Below are 24,569 nucleotides of genomic sequence, written 5' to 3' on the forward strand. Positions count from 1 at the left end.
GGTGAACTTTCTTCCCTGGAGCTTTTCTTCAGGAGCTATGGCTGTAACACACAGTGGCAGGCTGCATTGTTATGAGGGATTACCCTGAGGGGTAAGGCTAGAAGTGGGACCAGTGGGGAGGGGGCCAATTGAAGCTCTTGGTATTGAGGGTGGCAAGGATGGTGGACCTCTTTCCCACAGGGGTTGCTCCTCTCAGTGGTGGCTATGGATCCTGAGCTGATAGTGGAATATGTGGTCTGGGAGATGTTGCTCTTAGCTTCAGGGTGCATCTGTCATCTCCTGTCTCTTCTTCAGGATGCCTTAACTGCTCCTCCCACTAACCTGGCTTGCTCATCCTATAGATGGATGATAGTGCCCTCAACAGAAATCGGGACAGGGAATTAGATAATGGATTCTCTTTTAAATTGGATTTATAAATTAATTTATGGATTCCATTTTTAATTGGAAATGCCCCAGGGACATCCAGCAGAAATATCCAGAAGGCGGTTTGAAGTGTCTTTGTGGTTACAAGTATGTCATGGACACAGCTCAGGGTGTGCAGGTTGGTAGGTGTGTGTTCCAGGCAGGAAAGGGGCCCCTGCTTATTTTTGATGGTAAAAGCCAAGTGACAATTTACCTTTCAGTCAGCTGATTTTCTGTTTTGACCACCTCGTTTCTCTGGAAGAAAAATCTACCTTTAAGGATGGAAGTCAAGTGAGGTAAGGCAGGCTGGAGGTGCCAGGCAAGGGGGCACATAGATGTGGGGATCTGGTCCTGAGAAAGGCCACTGCCCATCCTTGGGTCCCACATTTGGGCCAGATAGGATTTCCCCTGCCAGAAAAAACAGCCGGTGTCCTGCCCCTCCTTCCTGGCCCTCAGTACTTCCTCTCCTTCCCAGACCTCCTAATTATGAAAACACCGACTCTCGCTCTGTGCCCACATCCTGACTCCCGTGGGTGGTCCACAGGAGCCAACCAGACTCGGGAGATGCCAGCTTTATTTGGAGGTAGCTTCTTTTCATCTTCTTAGTTTTCCCTTCTCTGTCATCCCAGGCTTTGTCCTGCCCTAAATCTCTCTCTCCAAGCCTTGTAGGATTGAGGTCAGCATTCTGCTACCCCCTGGAAATCGAAGCAGCCCGAGCCTTTGGCCGAGAGGCGATCTGTGATCGGTGGTTATCCTATGGACCCCTGGTCATTCATTACACATCAGGACGATGCCTTTTGGCCGTCCCACCCTTGTTCATTAACCTCTATATTTATTCACTTGGCCAATCTCTGGGTAGATTGGGGGATGGAAGAAGGGAATGGAAGAAGGGGGAGAACCCTTTTGATGAAGTTTAAGAAGATTCCTAGTCTCTCACAAGTCTAGAGCCAGGATCCAGGGATTCTCTAGAAGAAACTATAAGAGAAAGAACAATGGTTCAGATCCCAACTCTACCACTCTTGTTGCACAAGAGGGTTTCAGCTAAGGATAAAATGCAGCTGATTCCCCAGGCAGAGAAATGAAATTATGAATTCTCACTTTCTGTCTACCCTTTGTAGAAATGGAGTTTTTATTACCCACCATGCATTGGCTATAAATTGATTAGCTACTAACAATAAAATGCTATAAATATACATTTGACAATTCTAGTATGACTCACAAATAGACTAATAAAGAGGCATATATATATATATGTATATATATATATATATGTATATATATATATATATACATATATATATATATGTATACGTATATATATATATATATATATGTATATATATATATATATGTATATATATATTTATATATATATATATATATATATATATATACGTATATATATATATATATATATATATATATATATATATATGTATATATATGTATATATATATATATATATATACACACCTCTTTATGAGTATCTTGTACATATCATGTATGTAGTGTGGTGGCTAGAATACTGGGATTGGAGTCAAGAAATCTTGGATTGCCATCCCATCTCCATCACTTAATTATCTATGTGATCTTTTCCAAATCATTTATCTTCTCTGACTCTCTGTTTTCTTGTTAGTAATATGGGGTGGGGAGATAGGGACACTGGACTAGAGTAACCTTAAAATCTATTCTAGCTCTACATCTGGGTTCTAGATATAGGCTCTTGTTATCAATGAAATACCAATTCTTTTAAAGGAATTGCCAATCTCTTATGTTTCTGACCATGTAGTTCATCAGTCTGCAGATACTGAGAAAATACAGACTAGAACTACATTTTGTAGATGTTATTCCCATGCTGCCCCACTAGGTAAAAGGTGAGCTCCCCAAAGTAAGTACTAGGGCAGTTTTAGCTCTGCCTTTCTTGCCTAGGTGCCTCTCTTTTGGGTAAAGAGGAGGGGATGGCCTAGGTCTAGGATTTCCTGTTTAGAATTCCAGGTTAGGGACCCTGGAAGGCCAGAATAGATCAGAGATAAACCTTGACCTCAGGGCTTTCTGATACCACGGACAGCTCCTAATCCATGTCACTGAGTTACCTCTCCTAGATGGCCCTTAGTACGAATTTAATAAATTATTATTGAATTTCTAGCTGTTGAGGGAGCTAGGTGACACAATGGGTTCAAATCCTGCTAAAACAACAACAGCTTTAACTGCTTTTTGATGTTAAAAGAAATCCTCATGTTCAGAAGGATAGAAAGGAAAAGGCATTTATTAAAACCCCTATTCTGTGCCAGGCTCCCTGCTAAATTCTTTGCAGATATTTTCATTTGATTCTCACAATGAATCTATTGAGGTAGGCGCTATTATGATTTTCATTTTACAGTTGGGGAAATCGAGGCAGAGATTAAGTGACTTGATCAGTGTCATCTAGCTAATAAATGTGTAAATGTATTGAACTCAGGTCTTCCTGACTTTGTGCCCAGAACTCTGTGAACTTTGGAAACCTCATCAAATACCATCTCTAATTTTGCTTTAAGTCTCTTATCCTTTCCTTCAGGATGGAAATCTTCTGGTGCTACTGTTGAACATAAGCTCTCACTCTTTAAGACCAAAGAGAAATTCTATTTTGTTTTTGAGCCTCCCAATGCCTAGCACAGTGTTTGGCCACAGGAGGTGCCTAATAAATGTTAGAGCAACTGTCAATTGCCAGTTACCATTTTCAATTTTAGAGCTTGAGTCCCAAGCATTCCTGAGTGTATTTGAGGCTTCCTGTGGAGGGTGCATTAAAGCTGCCAGCCTACCCACCTGCTCTCCTCCCTTCCCCTCAGTTGGCTGGATCACTTATATCTAGAAACTCAGGAAATGCAATAGGGACTCTAGGTTTACCCCTTAAGCTGCCCACCATGCTCTGCCCAGAGAATAATAATGCTTGTTGAATTGTATTGAAATGGATTCAACTGGGACAAATTAAACTAATATTGAAAAAAGACTAGAGAGAAAACTCACTTGGCTGTGTCCTTCTAATGCTTATTGATTTTTCAGACCCTTTCAGGCATGAAAATAGCGTTCCCATTTATTGCTTCAAATTGGATTCCTATTACAGTAGCAGGGTAAAATTGATTAAGACTGGAGAAGGAAGAGGCACCTTCACTGAGCTTACAATAAGGAGGTTTGCCTGCTCACTAAATAATCACCACCAAGGCTGGGAGCCCTCCTTTCTAGTAGCCAGACTTACCTCCTCTTCAACCCTCCTTTGGATCATGATTATTGTGTCCACATCTTTTCCCCATTGGGTTTTAAACTACTTGAGAAGTAGCTTGGGCAGTAGAAATAATACTAGACTTAGAAGTAGCAGACCAGAGTTCAAATCTTGGCTCTGCTCCTCCTTAGCTAGGTGACTTGGACTTTTCCCTTTGCTTAACTAGAAAATCAGAGAATGTGGACCAGATTATCTTGAAGACCCTTTCCATCTACCTGTGTAATCCTCTATTCCTGTACTCTTTGTCCCTTGCACATGTGTTGATTGAATGGTGGTTGGAAGACTTGGTTTGGAATGCCAGGGCTGCCTCTGGGGAACTTTAGTCAAGTTCAGTTTCTAAGCCTCAGTTTCCCCATCTGTAGAAGAACCTCCATTCTGAGGAAAGTGCCTCAGTCATTGATATCTTGATTTTTCTCCAGGCTTCATTCTTGACTCTGAAGGTTTTTTTCTCCCAGGCCAGAGAAACCTGCCCCACTCTAGAAGTTCATTGCATTCTCACACTTAGGTACACTTTCCCTTTATGGCCCCTTCCTCTGATTGGCTGGTTCCTCCATTTTAAGAAAAATTTCCCCTTGTCTCCTTTCCTTTCTCTTTACTTTCTCTCTGTGTCTTCTTAATCTTTCCCATTAATCAGAGTTCTTTTATGTGTTGGTTTCTCTATTAACATGTAAACTCCTTGAGGGCAGGAATTATCTTCCTACTTGTGTAGATCTATCCAGTCTTAGCCCAGGGCCTGGTTTTAAGAGGTACTTTCTAACTGTTTGTTGACTTGTTTGTTTAATGTAGAGTTTGGATTAGGCGAAGTCTGGTGTCCCTTCAATCTATAAACCTTTCAATTTATTTTATTTTACCTGCTTAGTACAATGCCTTGTACATAGTAGGTGCTGTATAAATGTTTATTCCCTTCCCCAGAGCAATTATTTTATTTTTAATTTTAAATGGATTTATTTAAATTTTAAATGCAACATAAGAAAAAAAATAGAAAAAGACAGAAAAAGAAAAAAACCAAAACATTGTTATGTACCCAGCAGAACACCCGAGAAGATTCAATGTAACAATAAATTTCCATTTAAAGAAAGCATATATAATAATGGAAGACCATGGACTGTCCATATTTTCTTTGCTTGTAGGTTTTCTTTTGTTCTCTGCTGTGCACTTTTTATTTTTCTCACTTTTCTCCTCACCCCCACTTTCCCCAAGCAGGTTACAGGTAAGCAAAATATATTTGTGTGTGTGTGTGGATATATATATGTATATTTATATTTATATATACGTATATATATATATATGTATTTATATATGTGTATGTATATATATTTATATATATATGTATATATATTTATATATATGCATATGTATGTATGTATATGTATATATATACATATATATTATATATGTAATATATATAAAGAGAGAGTGAGAGAGATTTAGATATGTAATATAGATAGATAGATATAAAACACACATAAAATAAATCTATATACACATCCAAACATACACACATCCACTTGTATATCTATACATACATATGCATACAGCTAAAACAATATTAATATGGCTGACATATAATATAAATTTGTGTCTTAATGGAATCTTTTTAAAGTTTGACCTTGTCTGAAATCAAAGATTACTACTTTTCCTTTTTTTTTCTAAGAAATTCTACTCCGAATCATTGTTATTAGGTTTGTGTAATCTCTTATTTCCTATCCCTGCTAACTATTCTACTTTACTTCAAGCAGTTAACTTGCCTTGCAATTATTTAACCTCCAGTCCCTCCAAGGCTCCCTCCCTTATCTTCTTTGTCCCAGCCGCTTTTCCTCCCTTTTTATCCCATTCCTATAAATGTAAACACTTATCCCACTCCTGTTAATCTACATACCCTTCTATGCCTCACCTTATCCTACTCCTTTCCCCTCTTCTCTATAAATTTTGGAGAGTTTTTGACCCCTCTAGATGTATGTTTTGTCCCCTCTTTAACCCATTCCCAATGTGAGTAGAATTCCAGAACTACCAGCCATCCTCCCAGTCTAATTCCTCTAGATTAGTTCCTGCTCTTGTACCTCATCCTTAGAGCATAATTACTATTTTTACTTTTTCCTACTTTTTTAGAGTCCCATCATACTCAGCTCTACCCCAATCTCTTTTGGACTATCCAGTTGCTAAAGTCAGTCTTAGACATATGGTTTACCTTTTCATGTATAACCTTTGAATTTATGAATGGCGAACTATAGGGAAAAGACACAGCTCGTAGATAGCAGAGACTGGATTCTTTCCTGGGTCTTCCTGGCTAGTTTTCTCCCCAGTAAGAAACCTGTACCCCATTTATGGTCTACAGCAGGACAATCCTAGCAGAGTAAGGGCCCGCTGTGGAAGGCTTAGCTCTAAACATTTTAGATTCCTTAGTGCATCAGGCTCTACCTGCCTTTTCTATTTTTGCCCATGGCTATTCCATCCCTTTTTTTTTCTCCTTCATCCCTCCAAATTCTCCCTTGACAGCTTCATCTCCCTTGTCACCAACATGAGTCATGCATGAACTCTAAGAAAATGACCATAAGCAGAGCTGAGAGCAAGGATTCTTGGCCTAGGGCTCTAGTACATGTCCTACCTTTTCAGTTCCTGTAAACTGAGGGAGCCTTTCCTATTCTGGGTACCGAAGAGCTTGGTACAGGCAGCTGCTGGCTGCTATAGTGACAGATGTATATCCTATGGTCCCAGAGGCAATGCCAGATGTTGATGCTCCTGAGAACACCAAGTTAACATTTATTTCCAGTATAATTAGAAAGTAACTCGTTTAATATGATCATGAAGAAGACACTAAAAGTTAATGGTTCATCTAAAAAAAGATTTCTCCTCTCCTCTTTTTTCCTCCACTCATTTCTTCTCCTTCCCTCTCCCCAGCTCCCTGTCCACCATCAGGCTTGAGAGAGGCTCCTAGATCTTTTAATTTGATTTGATTTGATTTAATATATTGCTTGATCTTTAGCAGGAAGGAGTTGGGTTAAATTGTCTCTAAGATGGTTTTTATCTCTATAATTCTGTGATGGTCCAACACAGAATCATAGAGATAAAAATTCTGTGATCCAGGAGGAATCATTTAATCTCTTCATTTGGGAGTGGGTGAGGATGCAGACCAGCCAACCTTCATTTCCCCTTCCCTCATGAGAGGGACACCATGTCTCTGAATGAGTGTCTGGGGTATAAGGGGATTCAGGGAGGACGACCGCCATTAGTGTGAGGGTTTACTGAGCCCCTTTCAGAGCTACTCATCCACCTTCAGCGTCCACCTTTCACCCAACTCTTTCCTGTAGCTTCAAGAAGCACTTGCAGCAGCCAGACCTCAGTAAACCATCTCAGCAGATAGATTAAATGAGGTTAAGAGTAACCCCACAGGCCATACGTTTATCTGTGAGTTAGGGGATGTCTACCTCAAACAAGGGAAGACGTCCCGAGGGGAATGGGCAGAGGAGGACACTTTGTTCCTATGGCTTTGGAGGCAGCTGAAGCAGGTGCTGTGGAGGAACTTGGTCAGAAATGGAAGATGGCAAGGTCATCCATTGCATCCTGGGACATTGCCAATTATCTTGACTTTTGTCTTGCCACTATATTTCAATGACTTTGGAAGAAAGGATGAATGAAGCTTTGTACAATTCTCCCTCACTTAAATTTCAGTTCACAAATGAGTCCAGAAATTACCCAACCATGTAACTAGTTCTCTTTGAAAAACAAAGAACAAACATCAACTCTACCCACCCCTTTTTATCTCCCTGTTATTTTTCCCATTAGAATATATGTTTTTTTTGCTTTTATTTATTATTTATAGGCAACCTGGCCTACAGTAAGTGCTTAATAAATGCATCTGAGCCCACTTCTATGTTCTATTTATCCCTTGAAAACTCCATGTTAGAGGGAGATTTCAGTTTGGTTTTTCTCACCAAGGGTCCCCTTTGCAGTGAAATCATAAGTCCAGTCCCCTTCCTAGGTCTACACCGATGCAACACTTATGGTTTCAAAATCTCTGTAAATATTAGAGCTGGAATGGAACTTAGAATTCATTTTACAGAAGCAGAAATGGAGAAAAGTCAAGTCATTTGTCCAAGGTAAGATTCAGCTAAGATAAAATCTGGGAAAGCTATACTGAAAGTGGAATGAAATAAGATATCTTGTTTTGTTCTCATTTGTGTCCCAGTGAGACAGACCTCATCCCACCTTCAAGCCAATGTTGGAGGTTAGGATGTCCAAAAGACTTCTTGGGCCGATCCAGGTGGGACTTGATTATGATGCTCAGATCAAGGTCTTTACGTCTGGCTGAAAGGGAACAAAATTCAAAATAAACTCCTTAAGGATCCTTGCTTGAAGGTGTCTCCAAGCACTCTACAAACTATGAAAGCCTCTTCCAAAGCAGGAGAAAATGACTTGTGCTTTGGGATTCACATTTTAGGTCAGGAGAGGCTTACTGTAGTTTCTCTTTGTAATCTCAGAGAAACTTGTTATTCTAAAGCTCCCTCCTAGCTAACCTTCACAAGGAGGCTGGGATTTGGAGACCAAGGCTATGAGTTCAAATCCAGGGTCGACCCCTTGCTCCCCGAGTGACCAAGGACAATCACCAGCTCATTGGTAAATGACCTCCAAGATCTCTTCCAACTCTCAATCTGTAGGTCAATGAACTATTAACTTATTAATTTCTTGTGTTTCTTTTTAGCCTTTTCATTCAACTAACATATTGTGACTGCAACTTGTTACCTAAATGAAATCTTCCTTGAATGGGTCATTCATTGACATGCCTTTAAAAGAGGCTTTGAATGTACTCACTTTATGTTTTAAATTTAGGGATCAAAAGCCACCAAATACTTACATGATGTTACTGTCTATTTAAGGGGGAAAGTTTCCCTTAAATAATTATATTTAAGATTAGATCTGCAGACAGAAGCTTTGTTAACGACTAGACAATTTGCTGTGGTTCTTTGCTGGACGGTTTCTTGTTTTTTGTTCTGATACAGGTGTAGACCCCAAGATTTTGATGCATGCAAAGCGTTAGTCTTAGGTCAGTTCACTGGAGAATTATTACAAGGGTCTCAAGCCATAAACTCACTAGACATTGTTATTTCTTATCATCATGCATATTCTCAATTAAGGGATGTAAATAAAACAGTTATTATCAAGACAGGCAGCAAAGAAAGTGGGTAGAAAACCAGAGTCCTGGCCATGTGACCTGGTCAAGCCTCCTAACCCCTTGACTAAAGTTCAAATCTGATTTTTCTTATGCAGCATTCTAATTGTGGAAATATGTATAAAATAATTGCACATGTTTAGCATATATTGGATTACTTGTCGTCTATGGAAGGGACTGGGAGGAAGGGAGTTGAAAATTATCTGTGTATAGATTTTAAAAAATAAAAAGCTTTAATAATAAAAAAAATTTTAAAATGAGATACTTTTGAAGGGCTATCTTTCCCCATTTGAATATAAACTTCTAGAGAAGGTGGGGAAAATGAAACATTAATGCATTGCTGGTGGAATTGTGAACTGATTCAGCCATTGTGTAGAGTAATTTGGAACTATGTCCAAAGGGCTATAAAATCATGTATACCCTTTGACCTAAACCACTTTTTTAAAAATCAGTTTTACATTGATTAAGGGATGAAAATATCAGAGCTATTATCAGGAGTGACAGCAAGGACTCTGGTACAATTGATGAACAAAAATATTTATAGCAGCTCTGATCTAAGGGCAAAGAGTTGGAAATTGAAGGGATGCCCAACAAATGGGGAATAGCTAAATAAATTGAGATGGAATGTTATTGTTCTATGGGAAATGATGAGCAGGATGCACTCAGAAAAAAATCTGGAAAGTCCTCCATGAGCTCATGCAAAGTGAAATGTACTGTGCACAAAATAATAGCAATGTTGTGGGGTGATCAGCTTTGAATGACTTTGCTATTGTCGGCAATACAGTAATCCAAGACTACTCTGAAGGACTTATGAGAAGCCATGAGCAGAAATGAGATAAGTTGGATCCCTGGGGAAGTCACAAATAGTATTTGTTCGATGTTGCTTCATCTTCCCTGCTCTGAACATGAATGTGAGTTTAAATTTTCATGGGACATCGCTTCCTTAAATTGCTCCAATGTTTTATTGGGAGCTGTCTTCTGCTCATCCAGCTGAGTGAGCTGATGGGGTACAGGATTTAGCGAGGCTTTGCAAGTCACCAGCTCACTCTCAAGCTGCGAACTGGCCCTGCAAGAGCCCGTACAAACATGCATCTCTCCTGTCTCATTCTCTCAGTTTTGCCTAAGTACAAAAAGCATTCATTAAATCCTTACCATGTATGTGTCAGGCATTCTGCTAAGTGGTGGATAAATAAACAGATAGTCCCTCTTTCTATCAGTCTATGGGAGTGATAGCATGCAAATGTATTTGTGCAATCAGGATATATACATTATAAATGGGAGAAATTGCCAGGTAGAAGGCACTGACCACTCACTTAAAGCATGAAACTTGGACAGCTCATGCAGACCATCCCATTTATTTTACAAATAAAGAAACTTTTCAACGAATTGTTTAAGGTCCCCCAGGTGGTAAATGGAACATTTGGGATTTGAACCCAGAGCTTCTGCTACAGAATGCAGCACCGGGTCCTTGCACTAGGTTACCTAAAATATCCCTTCCCATTTCCAGTCCTGTGACCAGAGCCATTAACATCCCCTCTAGGGATGAGCTCCTTCCTCCTTTTTTTCCTCTGCCAAAGGAAACAACCAGAATAGAACAAGCAGAATCATGAAAAATGGACTGGATTTGTTTTTCCTTGGCTTGTTGTGAGATTGAAATTAAATAATATTTTTAAGGCACTCTGCATAGGATCTGGCACATAGTAGTATAATTTATTAAATAATAAGTGCTCATTAGCATCTTCATCATCATCATTATCATCGTGTTACCACTGGGTGGTTTTTGTACCAATGAGTGGAAGATGCAGGGGAAAGATTTAGACTGAATATAAGAACCAACTTGAGTTGCCCATCACTAGAAGTCTTCAGAGAGAAGCTGGGCAGCTACTTGTTGAGGAGAGAGAAAAGGGAATTTCTGCTACAGTATGGCTTGAACTAGATGGCTCCTGAGAGTTTTTGATCCATATCCATATCCCCACCCTTTCTCTTTCTACACCTGCAGACACCTGGTCTGTTACCGAGCATGCATTAAATGCTCACAATGTACAGGTACTAAACTAAATTTGTGGGTCCCAAAAAAGACAAAGTCAGTCTGTAACCTCCAGGAGTTTACATTCGAATGGGAGAGACAACAAAAAAGTAATTGGGTCCATAAAAGGTATATATAGGGTAGTTGGATGGCCATCTCACTGGCAGGATCAGAACAAGTTTCCTCAAAAGATGAGGTTTGAGCACTCAAGACCCCAAATTCTGAGATCTGTTAACCCAACCATTTTTTACTTCACTTCATTCATTCTTTCTTCGGTTCATCCAAGGATTTATTGAGCAAAGTGCTAGGGGGATAAAGGAAAGTGAGAGAAATTTTCATTTGTTCTCTGTGGTCAGCTCAGGAAGTTCTTTTTAAATGGAACCTGTATCCCCAGTTAATCTTCCTTGATTTCTATATGTGCTTAAGTGTTAGCTACCTTTTCTGAGCATCATCTGGTAACAGGGGATGATAATATCTGTAGTACATACCTCATTCATGCTGGAGGAAGCATGGTGTAATACAGAGGGGTCAAATACCCAGCCCCACAGGGCTCTGATGTAGCCCAAGCCCAATCAGATTAAAATGTAATCAGTAAGAGGCATCTAGACGGTGCAGTGGATAGAGCACTGATCCTGAAGTCAGGAGGATTGAAGTTTCAAATCTGGCCTCAAGTACTGAACACTTATTAGCTATGTGATCTGGGGCAAGTCACTTAACTTTGCCTTGCCAAAAAAAAATTAAACATAATTAGCAAATATTTAAGAAAATAAATAAAATAAAAATACAAGACATAGATAATATCACATTTTCAAACCAAGGAATCGACTGCCTACAGGGTTGCTTATGTACAATTAGTGGTTCAGGTTTCTATTTGAGTTTAAAACCACTGAAAAGAATTAGATGGAATCAGGACCCCCTAATTTTAAGTCTTGCCTCTGACATGGAATGGCTTTGAGATCTGAAGCTGGTCATTTAGCCTTTTAATTTCGAATCCCCCCACCCAGGCAACTCTTTAAGACCCTGTTTTGCTTTCTGATCTGTATTGGCTCAGGCAATTTCCAATCTAGAACTTCCTGCACCGGTAGAATCTACAGGACCTAGAGCAAAGAAAGATGTCCCTTACAAAGCCATTGGGAGGGTTCAAAGAGATAAGGATCTATATAAAAGGAAGAATTTGCAAACTTTAAGGCAATATGTCAGTGTTAGGGATGATTCTTTGCAGTTATAGAATCCTAGAATTATATCCTTCTAAATCAAACTTAGCCTTCTTTCCACTATCTGTATAGCTAACTACAGAGCCAGGAGTAGAACAAGGAATTCTAACTGTTGCCTCACTGTTCCATCCATTATATCTTATAGCCAGTAGACTAGAAGGCCTTGAGGTGGAGAAGTGGTATTCTCCAAAAGGGACTACTTAGTTGTTGTCATTTTTTATATTTGTTTCTCTGGTACCTGGAACATAGAATGCATTAAATAAATGTTTATTGAATTTTATTTAAATAATTCTCATTTACATTGGGTTAGCCTAAGCCCTCTGATTTTATGAGGCGGAGAAAAAAATGATTTTCCTTTCTTGTTTGTTTTATTATTTCTTCATTTCTATTCATTTATTTAGAAGCCAAAACTGAGACTCAAAGAATGAAATGAGTTCTCTAAGATCATGTTTCAGAACTATCCTGGATTTATTTAACTTTAGAGCAAATCAAAATGATGCTCCTTTTTTTAAAAAATCCTACAATTTAGCCTTTTTTCTAGCTTATAATAAGCACGTTGCCTCTTTATTAGTCTATTTGTGAGTCATACTAGAATTGTCAAATGTATATTTATAGCATTTTATTGTTAGTAGCTAATCAATTTATAACCAATGCATGGTGGGTAATAAAAACTCCATTTCTACAAAGGGTAGACAGAAAGTGACAATTCATAATTTCATTTCTCTGCCTGGGGAATCAGCTGCATTTTATCCTGAGCTAATACACCTCCTCATAAATGGAATTGCCTTGGAGGTTCAGAAGTGTTACTCTTCAATGGACTCATCCTTTGCCTAAAATCTTCCTAGAAGTTGGTTTTCCAGACCATTTTGCCTAAAATACCCAGGAAGATGCTCTGATACTGGCCCTGGCAGCCTTTTTCCTGACTTGGTATCTGTCAGAGCTCGAGAGGAGGCAATTATTAACTTTAACTTCTAGATGGGAATTCATAGACATCCAGAAAGGAAATAATCTGCCCAAAATAACCCAGCATTCCTGGGAACCGAGCCGCGAGCACCACATCTGTGAATTCCTCCCTGATTATGCTCCTCTCCCAGCAGCCCAAGCTAGGAAATGATGCTTCAAATCATGAGATCAGTTTGGGGCCACTGGAGGGACAGGGATGGTCCCGGACTCTGCTTCAGTGACATCCCTCCCCTCTTGTTATCCTGGGGTAACCAAATACCCCTTGCTTTCCAGTCTACTTTATACAAGGTTCTTTTCCCTTCAAGCTTGCCCTTTGATGTTGCTCTGTGACATAGTTCCTTCGTATAAAGGAACTAGAATTTGATAGGTATGATTTCTTCAGGCCTCTGACCTCCAGGGGATGGCCGTGGCCCTCCATATTCCTCATACCCCCACTGTGGTGTCCAGAAGTAAGGTCAAAGAAAGAGGATGCCATTTAAGAATGGCAGGAAGGAGGTAGTCTGGCTCAGAGCCCAAACTTCAGAACTTAGAATAAAAATGGCTCTCAGTCAATTAATTATTTGTTTGCTAGATTCATGTCGTTCCTCCGACAGATTTATTATTATTAAGAAGTGAATAATTATAGTTAACTAAAGAAGTTTGTATGTGGCATTCTGAGATCAATATGCCACTTATGAAGCTGATGGAACAAATGTTATTATCCCCATTTTACAGATGAGAAAACTGAGAATCCCACAATTCATATGTCAGACCACATTTCTACACCAGGTCTCTGGATTCTAGTGCAGAATTCATTCCTTGAAGACACATTGCTTTCCCTGGGGACATCTGGATGCCTCAGTTCATGGGTGGTACAGCCTTCCATAACCCTCTCACAGTTTTACCCATTACCTCCCCTCCCCCAGTGCTTTAAAGACCCTCTCTTCCTTCAAGACCTAACACAAATGGCCACTGCCATTAGGGCACCATCCTTGTTGACATCCCAAGGAAATTTTCTAAGATATTTTGTTCCCATCATTTACTTCTACTTTTTCTTGCATCATAATTGTTATGCTTGTTTTGTTTGTTTGTTTGTTTGTTTTTTTGTCTCCTCCAATATGTATCCTCCTGGTGCTTGGAACTCAGTAGGCACTTAATGAGTGCTTGTTGATATAGCTCTGCCCTCTCTCAACTTTAAGGGAGTGAATAAACAGATAAACGAATGAATAAGCATTTTATTAAGTGTCTCCTATGCATCAAGCACTGTCAAGTGCTACCCATACAGCTCCCCCTGCCTTCCCTTGTCTTCAAGTTGACATAATAGGGAGAGATGGTACAATTAAGGAAGCTGTGGTTAGGGAGAGATAATCTTGTTTTAGTAAATTCCACAGATGGTGAATGGAGCTATAGAAACTTTGTTTAAAGACTTTTTTTTTTAAAAGCAATTCATTCAAATAAGCAACTACATATGAAGAGAGCCTGTGCCTTATTCTATAAATGTAGTCTTCATTTCTGCAAAGGAGATGCAGAATTTTCTCATTTTTTTTCTCAAAAAAAAATTTTTTTTCAAAATATCAAGTGGCAGCTATAGGATACTGGGCCAGGAGTCAGGAACACGCGTCTTCCTGAGTTCAAAGCCAGCTTCAGACACTTACTAACTCTATGACCTTAAGCAAGTCCCTTACCTCTATTTGCCTCAATTCACCTGTACACTGTCATTTCTTTTCAGGGAGGCTAAACTCAAGAGTTTATAGGATCTCCTCTGTATGTAGGATCTTTTAATTCAAATCCCATTCTTACCCTGCTCACAGTTTGCCAAATGTTCTTCCTAATTTGCCACAGCAGCCAACAATAAAGTTGCCAAATTTTGGCCTTTTCTCAGTTTTTTTCAGTTTTTTGGCCTGCTTGGGCACCTTCTGGGTCAGTTCTCCCCCTGCCCCGGGTTTTCAGGACATGGCTCTCTTCTACTTTTTCTCATATAAATCTGACCCTTCCTGAGACACCTTGTGCTTTGCCTACTTATGTCAAATTGTCTCCTCTGTTAGAGTGGAAGTTTTTTGAGGACAGGGACTGTTTTCATTTTTTTTATGTCAAATTGTCTCCTTTTTTTAGAGCGGAACCTTCTTGAAGGCAGGAATTAAAATCAGTTTTTTAGTCATTGTCTCCTTTGTCTCCTCTGTTAGAATGGAAGCTTCTTGAAGGCAGGGGCTGTTTTCATTTTTCTTTTTTTTTATGTCAAGTGTCTCCTCTGTTAGAGAGGAACCTTCTTGAAGGCAGGAATTATTTTCAGTTTTTTATGTCAGTTGTCTCCTCTGTTAGAATGGAAGCTTCTTGAGGGCAGGGGCTTTTTTCATTTTTTTTTTAATATTAACTTGTCTCCTTTTTTAGAGAGGAACCTTCTTGAAGGCAGGAATTATTTTCAGGTTTTTTATGTCAAGTTGTCTCCTCTGTTAGAGAGGAACCTTCTTGAGGGCAGGGGCTTTTTTCATTTTTTTTTTTAATATTAACTTGTCTCCTTTTTTAGAGAGGAACCTTCTTGAAGACAGGAATTATTTTCAGTTTTTTATGTCAGTTGTCTCCTCTGTTAGAATGGAAGCTTCCTGAGGGCAGGGGCTGTTTTCAATTTTTCAGCACCCAGCACAGAGTCCAACATACAGTAAGCTTTTAATAAATTGGTCACTGATTGTCAAAATCACAAGCTAAGGAAGAGCCAGGGAATTTGTAGCTCTTAGTTAGCATTGTTGGTCCATCTATCTAAAGCTGCCTGGGCTGTCAAGAGTCTCTTCCCTTGTTTCCGTTCACCTTGGAAAGTGGAGAAGTAATTAATTCTATTAAGCCTTCATGCAGCCTTCACCTGAAACATTAGGCCACCAACAAGTGCAATCCATCTCTATCACTTGACCGTTTCCCAGCAGGAGAGAGTGAAATATGAGCACCAGGCCGACCCTGGTTTCAGGGAGGCTGAGCAAGGTTGGCCGGCTAGACAGACCCTCCATCACTGAACTGTACAGTTCCCTGCCTGACAGATGGAGCCTGCAGAGCAAAAGTGAATTTGATCCTGCCCATGACCTGACCTGGTTGAACATAGCATCCCCTCGGACTCTCTGGCTTGGGTCACACAGGGGTCTGGAGGCCCGTGTTCTTGAGAACATGTCCTATATCCTGATAAAGTTACAGGGGTTCTAATCTAGAGCTTCAGTATGCCTCAGTCAGCTCACCTGCTTCTACCCTCTCATACATGACTGATGAGGTAACTAAGACCAAAAAGCATCTGCTCCATATACACTTAATAAACTTTTTAAAAATTAATTCTCAAAACTTCCCCTATTTACATAAATGCAAATTGTATCTTTGCTCTCGGGACCAATCTATTAAAGAAAGTGAATAAAAGTAAAAAATAAAAATAAAAATGAAAAATGAAAATTGAAAATGAAAATCAGGAAGTTTTACTCAGCAGTCAGGAGTTACAGACAATATTTCATGTATTACTTATCTCACCAGTAGGGGTCAATGTAGGCAAATATCTTTGAGTATTTGCCTAAACTAAATGGACCTGAGATTTTTAGACCCACTTAGATTTAGAATAAGCTTATTTAACAAATACATTTCTCCATTTCTCCAAAGTGGGGGTCCCTCAAACTGCTTTTTCATTAACTACCTTGTATTTATTCTCTAATTATTCTATATGGCCTTATTTGAGAATGCACATTCCCCATTGGTAGGGATGGTCTCATTCATTGTATTTATTTTACCAGAAACAAATATAGAACCTGCCATTTTGTAGGTGATTACTAAATGCTTATTGATTGAATGAGACAATAGAAAAAGAGATAATCTCGTAGAAAGATTTGCAGACCTCAAAAAGTTTCATTGAATGTGGGTTCTTGAAGGCTGGAGCTCCAGAGAAGGTCTTTTGGTCCTTGAGTGGTGTGGCTTTGGAGAATGGTGAAGGTGTGATAGAGAGAATAACCTTCCCTCTCTCCCCGCCGCAAACAGATCTATCATTTCAGTAGTGCAGGGAACTCCCAGCTAAAGAAAATGTCTGTATTTTATTTTTTTTTAAAGAATGCTTTCATCTTATTTATTCTCAGTTACATTAAAAATAATTTTTGAGTTCCAAATTAGGATAATTCTTTTACTAATGTAGACTTTATGCAACTTATAATGTTAGAGACCCATTTGGGGCATTGAGAAGTTATATAAATTACTTGGGATCAGAGGTTAGAATTAAATCCACATTGTCCAGATTCTTCATCCAGCTCTGCAGCCACCGTGGCAGGGACTTTTTATAATAATAATAATAATAATAATAATAATAATAATAATAATAATAATAATAATAATAATAATAATAATAATAATAATTTAGAATATTTTATTATTATTTTAATTTTAATTGCCTTTTAAGAAGAAGAAGAATAAGAAATAAGGGAACTGATATTCATATCTTATTTGAATGTTTGAAAGATGTCTAAGGTGTGTTATCCACCCTAATGATGCCAGTTTGAGAACTATAAATTTATTATCCCCTTTTACAGAGGAGAAAATTGAGACTGAGAGAATGAAGTGATTTGCTCCTGATCACACAGCATCAGGGCAGGATTGGTACCCAGTCCCCACTGTCTTTAAACTTGACTTTGTTTTCATGATCTCATGCTGTGGGCAAGAGAATAATATGGAAAATTTCCAGCGAGTTACCCATAGTGCCTTATAGCAAAGGAGAAATACTGAGAAAGGGAAGTGAGTTTATCTTCTCAGGCCATGCTAGCCCAAAGAAGAAGGATGTGTCTGAAGAGGACCTTTGGAACACCAAGCAGAAGGTCAGGGGCATGTGACAGACCCAGAGCGTCAAGGAATCCCACATGACACAGGGTGGTTTTGGCCACCCAGAGCTGGGTTGCCAATGAGTTAAGCAACAGTCTGAAATTTGGATGTAGTGTGACTGAAAAACCTCAGATCCCACCGTGAGTTCACCTGCTAATGACAGCAGCCATAAATGGTAGTAGTTATTTCATGTAACAGTTATCTAAAAGACTCCAAATAATTAAAGTGATGGGACTTCTCAGTGTGAACTAAGTGTGAGAGTGTCAGCTAGGGCTCATGATCCTGAATCCAGTGATCTTCCCACTAACAGAGTACATCTTGTCTACCTCCCCAAATTTGTAAATACCTTTGCAACCTCTTTCTTCCTGATTCAATGTCAAGGAGCTTAGGATCATTCTTAAGCATTGCCACAGAGAAGGATCCAGTTCTCCCTCTCAAACTGCCTGCTACTTAATGAGTTAGTATATTTGTGCATGTATTCCCTTTCTATTTTGAATACAAGGGGAGGGAGAGAGAAAGAGAGATAGACAGAGATGAGAGAGACAGGGATGAGACAGAGAGAGACAGAGAGAGATGAGATGAGAAAGAGAGAGAGAAATAAAAGAGACACAGACACAGAGACAAAAAGAGGGGGAGATGAGAGAGACTGAAAGAGACAGAGACACACAGAGAGAGACAGAGAGATGATAGAGACAGAGAAAGAGACAGATGAGACAAAAACAGACAGAAAGATGAGAGAGACAGGAAGAGACAGAGAGACAGATGAGAAAGAGAGAAAGAAACAAGAGACACAGAGAGAGAGATGAGAGACAGAGACAGACAGAGAAAGAGAAAGACAGACAGTGACAGATGGACAGAGAGAGATGAGAAAGAGAGAGAAATAAGAGACACAGACACAGAGACAAAAAGAGGGGGAGATGAGAGAGACTGAAAGAGACAGACACACAGAGACAGAGAGATGATAGAGACAGAGAGATGAGACAAAAAACAGACAGAAAGATGAGAGAGACAGGAAGAGACAGAGAGACAGATGAGAAAGAGAGAAAGAAACAAGAGACACAGAGAGAGAGATGAGAGACAGAGACAGACAGAGAAAGAGAAAGACAGACAGTGACAGATGGACAGAGAGAGATGAGAAAGAGAGAGAAATAAGAGACACAGACACAGAGACAAAAAGAGGGGGAGATGAGAGAGACTGAAAGAGACAGACACACAGAGACAGAGAGATGATAGAGACAGAGAGATGAGACAAAAAACAGACAGAAAGATGAGAGAGACAGGAAGAGACAGAGAGACAGATGAGACACACACAGAGAGAGATGAGAGATAGAGACAGACAAAGAGAAAGAGAAAGACAGACAGAGACAGTGACAGATGGACAGAGAGAGATGGATGGGTGGATGGATACAAGGATAGAGACATGGAAGGATTCTTACTAGTTCCCTCATTAGAACTTAAGCTCCTTTTGAGTGGGATCATTCCATTCTTTATTTCTGAATCCCCAGTACCTACCTGAGCTGGTGAAATAAAGTAGCTGTTCTAGAAATGCTAATTGATGATTGCCTAAGGTTTGGAGTCCTTAACTAGTTTTCCTCAGGTTACTCCCTGTTGTCGCCCCAGGCTAGGATTTAACCTTAGAGACTCAGTTCTCTTAAGTAGTTTAATTCCTTCAAAGAAAGCTAGGAACTGCTGTTGCCTAAGGACGCTGGCCAGCACTTAATTTCTTTTTTTGCATCTTTCAGTTTTTTGAATGAATGGGAGTTGATTAAGTCCTGCCCTGGAAGTTCCCATCTGTGTAGCTGGACTGGCCCACAATTCAAGATGTAATTTGACTTTTGAATCCCCTTCACTAGAGGAAGAGGCCCCTTACTGCTCAGTGAGGAATGGAGTATAATTAACAACAGGCCCTTTACAATTCAACAAATGAAAAAAAAAAAAAAAAAAAAGCTTAATGTAATCAGGCTGTATCACCAAGAGGCAGCCTCCTGGTAAAGGGAGGTGATAATCCCACTATGCTGTGTTCCAGGCACCATATTTTAAGTGGGATGCTGACAGCCGTGTCAGATGGATGATAAAGAGCTTTGAGAGGAGTCTCCTAACCAGATCCTAAGAGGAGAGATTAAGGAAATTGAGAAAGTTTAGCCTCAAGAAGAGAAAACTAAAAGTAGATATGACCCATGTAAGAAGGAAGGAAAAGGAGAAGAAACAAGGAGATACTGGATTTGGAGTCAGGAGACTTGGGTTCAAATCCTGCCTGTTCTGCTTCTCTGACCTCTCCTCTCTCTCTCCATATATATATATATGTGTATGTGTATATATGTGTATATATATGTATATATATACACATATATAAGCAATATACATATAATATCTGTATGTATGTATATAATATATATAAAATATAATATAGTTAATTATATATAATAAATAAATAATAAATGTTATATAAAATAATAAATAAAATATATAAAAATATATAAGATAAATGAAAATAAATAATAAAATAAATAAATATAATATAGTTAATTATATATAATATATATACATATATACCCATGTATATACACATGACATATAAATAATATAAAATGAGATAATTATTGTGAAGCTCAGTGCCTAGAACTCAGTAAGTGCTGTATAAATGTTGCCTGTTATTATTCTATAAAGCCATTAAGTCCAAGTCGCCCTAGCTCTGTAGGTCTGTTTCCTTGACCTTGATGGCATGTGTGGCCCCCTCCCTCCCTCCCTCCCTTATGATGTTGTAGTTGATGTGTTGAAGGTTAAAGAATCCTTTCCTCTTCTTTCAGATGACAGCTCTCAAAGAAGGAGAGATTGCAGTTTTAGGAATCCGCCGCGAACAGGAGCACAGATTCCCTCAGGCATGAGAATCAAGCTTTCTCAGCAGAGAAGAACATGACCTCTCACAGCCAAAGAAAGGTGAGCAGTAGATTTGCCAAAGGGGTCTTGGGGCTCTTCCTCAGCTGCCCAGATGACTGTGAGTGGGTGATATCTCTCTCTGGACTCAGTTTCTTCATCTGTAAAAATGAGGACTTTGTAGTTCCTAGCCACCAAGGTCCCTTCCATCCCCAAATCTAACCAAGAGAAGTCTGGAAGCAGCAGGGACCAAAAGGACCGACTGCTCCTGGTCTGATGTGCCATGGAGATGAAACAGATGGAGCTGCCATCAGTCTAGCCCAATGGGCTTGGTCAGGGATGCACCATCTCCTGCAGGAAGCCCATTTTCCAGGTGTGCAAGAAGCAGAGGAGAGCCGAGAAGAAACTTGGTAGTCACTCCTGAAGGCCCAGAGAGAGGGAAGGCTAGAGCAGGAGGAGCAGAAAGGGATGGTGCTGCTGAAGGATGGGACAAAATCAGAGAGCGGCAGCAATGTCATCTTGAGGTGACTGAGTGAGAGGCGCTGTGCACAGGAAGAGAGAATCTGCTTGCTATAAAATGGGGAACTTACAACTAGATAGCAAATGACTTGTCAGTCTGGAATTTGAAACTGTTTTCCAACTCCAAAACCAGCAAGTGCTCTTTAGTGTCCTTCCCTCATAGTGTTTTATTTATAAAAGGTATTTAATTGGGTTTAAACAGAATACTTTAAAAATAGAAAAGCTTCCAGCAGTCCCAATCTGGCATTTTTTTTTTTTTTAGAATGCCATTCTCAGGGCCTGACTGGAGCTGCCCCAAGATCATTAAGGAAGAGGAAGCAGGAGGCCCTTTATTATAACCTGGGTTTCCGGTGGGGAAGTCCAATGGCAGAGGTGTCCTGACTTCCCTTGAGCCTATTGTTCCCTGAGCTGTTTGGCTAAGGAAGAAGCTTGGCCTTCTGGACTCTGCTGTCCCCAGCCTCCTCATAGAAGGGCCTCTAGGATAAGCGGGAGAATTTCCTTTTAATAGGGACAATGGCCTCCTGGCCTTGCACCTTCCGTCTTTGCTGGGGTGCTACAGATAGCTAGTGCTGTTTCCTTTCTCTGTCCCAGTGGGTCAGAAAATGCTGTTTCAGGCTTTAAGGTGGCAGGCCTTTTATTCTCCATAATAGGGATGGTTCTGGACCATGTAAAACTCTTATACTATAAACCCTTCCTATCTGTCTTAGCATTTTGATGATTTGGCCCAGCCACTCTGGACCTCAGTTTCCCTATCTGTAAAATGAGAGGGTTGACCTCCCAAGTTCCCTTCTGCTTCTGATTCTAAATGCTGATCTGCATTGTTGGAGGGAGCTGTCTGTATTAATTCAGTCATGCGTCTAGTTAAAAATAAAGTGCTTGCCGCCCAGCTTCCTGCTGGGCTCAGATGGCAAAGTGTACATAAAGAGCTTTTTACAAGTCTCATTGGTTAATGCTATTATTATTATTATTATTTTATTAATTTTTTGCTGAGGCATTTGGGGTTAAGTGACTTGCCCAGGGTCACACAGCTAGGGTTGATATTATTATTAACAAAACTTGTGTCATGAGAGATGGGACATAATGGTGCAACCTTGCTAGGTGACATTTGGCAGATTCTATACAGTCAGCAAGCCATCTGGCATTTATTAATGCGGGGAATACACAAACAAGCAAGAAGAAAGGTGGTCTCTGCCCCCAAATCCTGTTTTTGTGTCCTTTGTTCTGGAAGAGATGATACCATGACATGGGAGTAAATTGGATTGGAGAGAGGGAGAGCTGTGCAAAGTCACCACTCTTCTTCTCCCAATCTTCACCCAGGTCAGGATGACTGGAGATGGCCATTGGATAGAGTGGGAGACTGTGGGAATTGAGATTCTAATGGGGGTAGGACATTCCATAAAAGGAAGCTGAAAAAGGGGAAGTGGGGAGAAGGCATCACCTGATGTCATGGTGGAGAAAATAGTCTTAAGAGTCAGGACTGTGTCTGGGAGAGTGTGGTGAAGGCTGGTGACCTTGGAGTCCCTGAGGGAGGCAAATTCCCTTTCCCAGTGCAGGTCAGCACCTTCTCTGTGACTTTTAACCTCACAGAAGTACCTGGGCCAGGGACAGGTTAAGTGACTTACCTGGGATGACAGCCTGTATGTCTCAGAGACAGTTAATTCTTACTCCTGGATCTTCCTGGCTCTAAGGCTGATGATCTACTCATTACATGATACTGTGAAATGGACTCTTTCTCAGGGCGCTGGTCATTTCTTTCAGAGAACTTCATTGGATGAGAGTTTCCTCATCTGGGAGTCAAACTCATTTTCTTATCTACCAGATGGAGATCTTGTAGATAATACAGGTGCTACCCATGTGGAAAGTACTTTGCAAAAAAGCCACAAAATGCTATAGAAATTAATTTGTCCATTATTATTATTCTAATACATTCATAATGCAAACTCATATGCTAATAGGGCTTACCATAAGACACATTCATCATTTCTGAAGTAAAGAGGCAGGAAAATATAGAATATGGTTTCCATTTTTACTGAACTGACCCTGTAACCACAGTGAAAACAAAACAGGAAGTAATGTCAAATTTCCGTCTATCTGATGTGCAGTTGCTTGGAACTCGCCAATTGAAGGCGTGACTATCAGCTTGTGGTCAGTGGGTTTGAAACTGAGGAAGGGCCAGAAGTCTTTGTGGTGGGTTCCCAAATTACAATACCATCTAGAACAAAGTTTTGGGAAACACGACTAGATATCCAAGAAAAGATAAAGGAAATAGTAGCAGGAAAACAGTAAATTCAGGTTTTATGATTACTAAGCACCAGCAGGAGGACAGTATTGATTACTCTAGAAATTTCAGCCTACTTTTGAATTTTTTTTTTTATCATTTGTCCTAGGCTTTAGGGATTCTAATGGATTTAAGATAGCTCACTAATTAATCATCTGTAAGTAAGAACCTAATTAATTTATTTGCAATTCAATTTAACATACTTATTTCCCCCCACAAAGAATTGTGCTCAGTGCTGGGTGTGTGCTCCAGCTTATCTCAACAAATAATTCTTGTAAATCACATCCAGAGGAATTTATTAAGTGTCTCCTAAATGCCAGGCATTGTGCTAAGCATAGTGGGGTAGAAAGAAAGGTGAAATTCAGCCTCTGCCCTAAAGGATTAGACAACGGGGAGGGCCAAGTGGGACTTTGTAGGTTGTGTTTGTTCAGTTTCACTTGTGTATGACTCCTCATGATCTCATTTGGGGTATTCATGCCAAATATGCTGAAATGATCTGCCATATCCTTCTCCTGTTAGATTATGTGCAAGGGGCTAAATACACACACACACACACACACACACACACACACACACACACACACACACACACACACTCCTATAAGGGAATTCAAGTTCTACTTGGGTGGTAGGGAGAAAGGGGACAAGGCAACTGAATAAAGTTGAATAAAGACAACAAGATAATTGAATAAGGATGATGGGTTCACAGAATAGATCTAGAAAAAGGGTTCTCAGAAAATCTGAGGTATAAGGATAATGGCTTCCCAGAATAGAGCTAGAAGAAAGAGTTCTAGAAAAACCTGAGATGGGAGAGAACACTTTTGGGGCTTGAGAAAGTTGGAATCAGGGGAAGATTTATGATGGGGATGGCATCACAGACAAACCTTGAAGGAGGGAAGGATGGCCTGTGCTCCATGCATGCAGTATAATCTATACAAATATAAGGATGTGGGAATATTTCTGTTGACTTTAGGGGGACAGCCTCAGAGTCAAATTTGAGTGTAGTGTAGAACATATAGGGATAGACATGGTACCTATGATTTCACTAATATAGGGAACTCCCAGGT

At 39.8% G+C, this 24,569-nt stretch overlaps 1 protein-coding gene across 1 annotated transcript in view; it reads left to right on the top strand.

Moving 5' to 3' along the window:
* PRR5L (proline rich 5 like) overlaps positions 1–24,569 on the top strand; it is a 134,067-nt gene that overhangs the window by 2,815 nt on the left and 106,683 nt on the right. The window contains exon 2 of the mRNA XM_074276620.1: positions 20,639–20,768. Within this exon, the coding sequence (XP_074132721.1) occupies positions 20,745–20,768 (24 nt within the window). The 5' untranslated portion in view covers positions 20,639–20,744. The remainder of the gene's footprint in view (positions 1–20,638; positions 20,769–24,569) is intronic.

The sequence above is a fragment of the Sminthopsis crassicaudata genome, chromosome 6, assembly GCF_048593235.1.
Source record: "Sminthopsis crassicaudata isolate SCR6 chromosome 6, ASM4859323v1, whole genome shotgun sequence".
Lineage (NCBI taxonomy): Eukaryota > Metazoa > Chordata > Mammalia > Dasyuromorphia > Dasyuridae > Sminthopsis > Sminthopsis crassicaudata.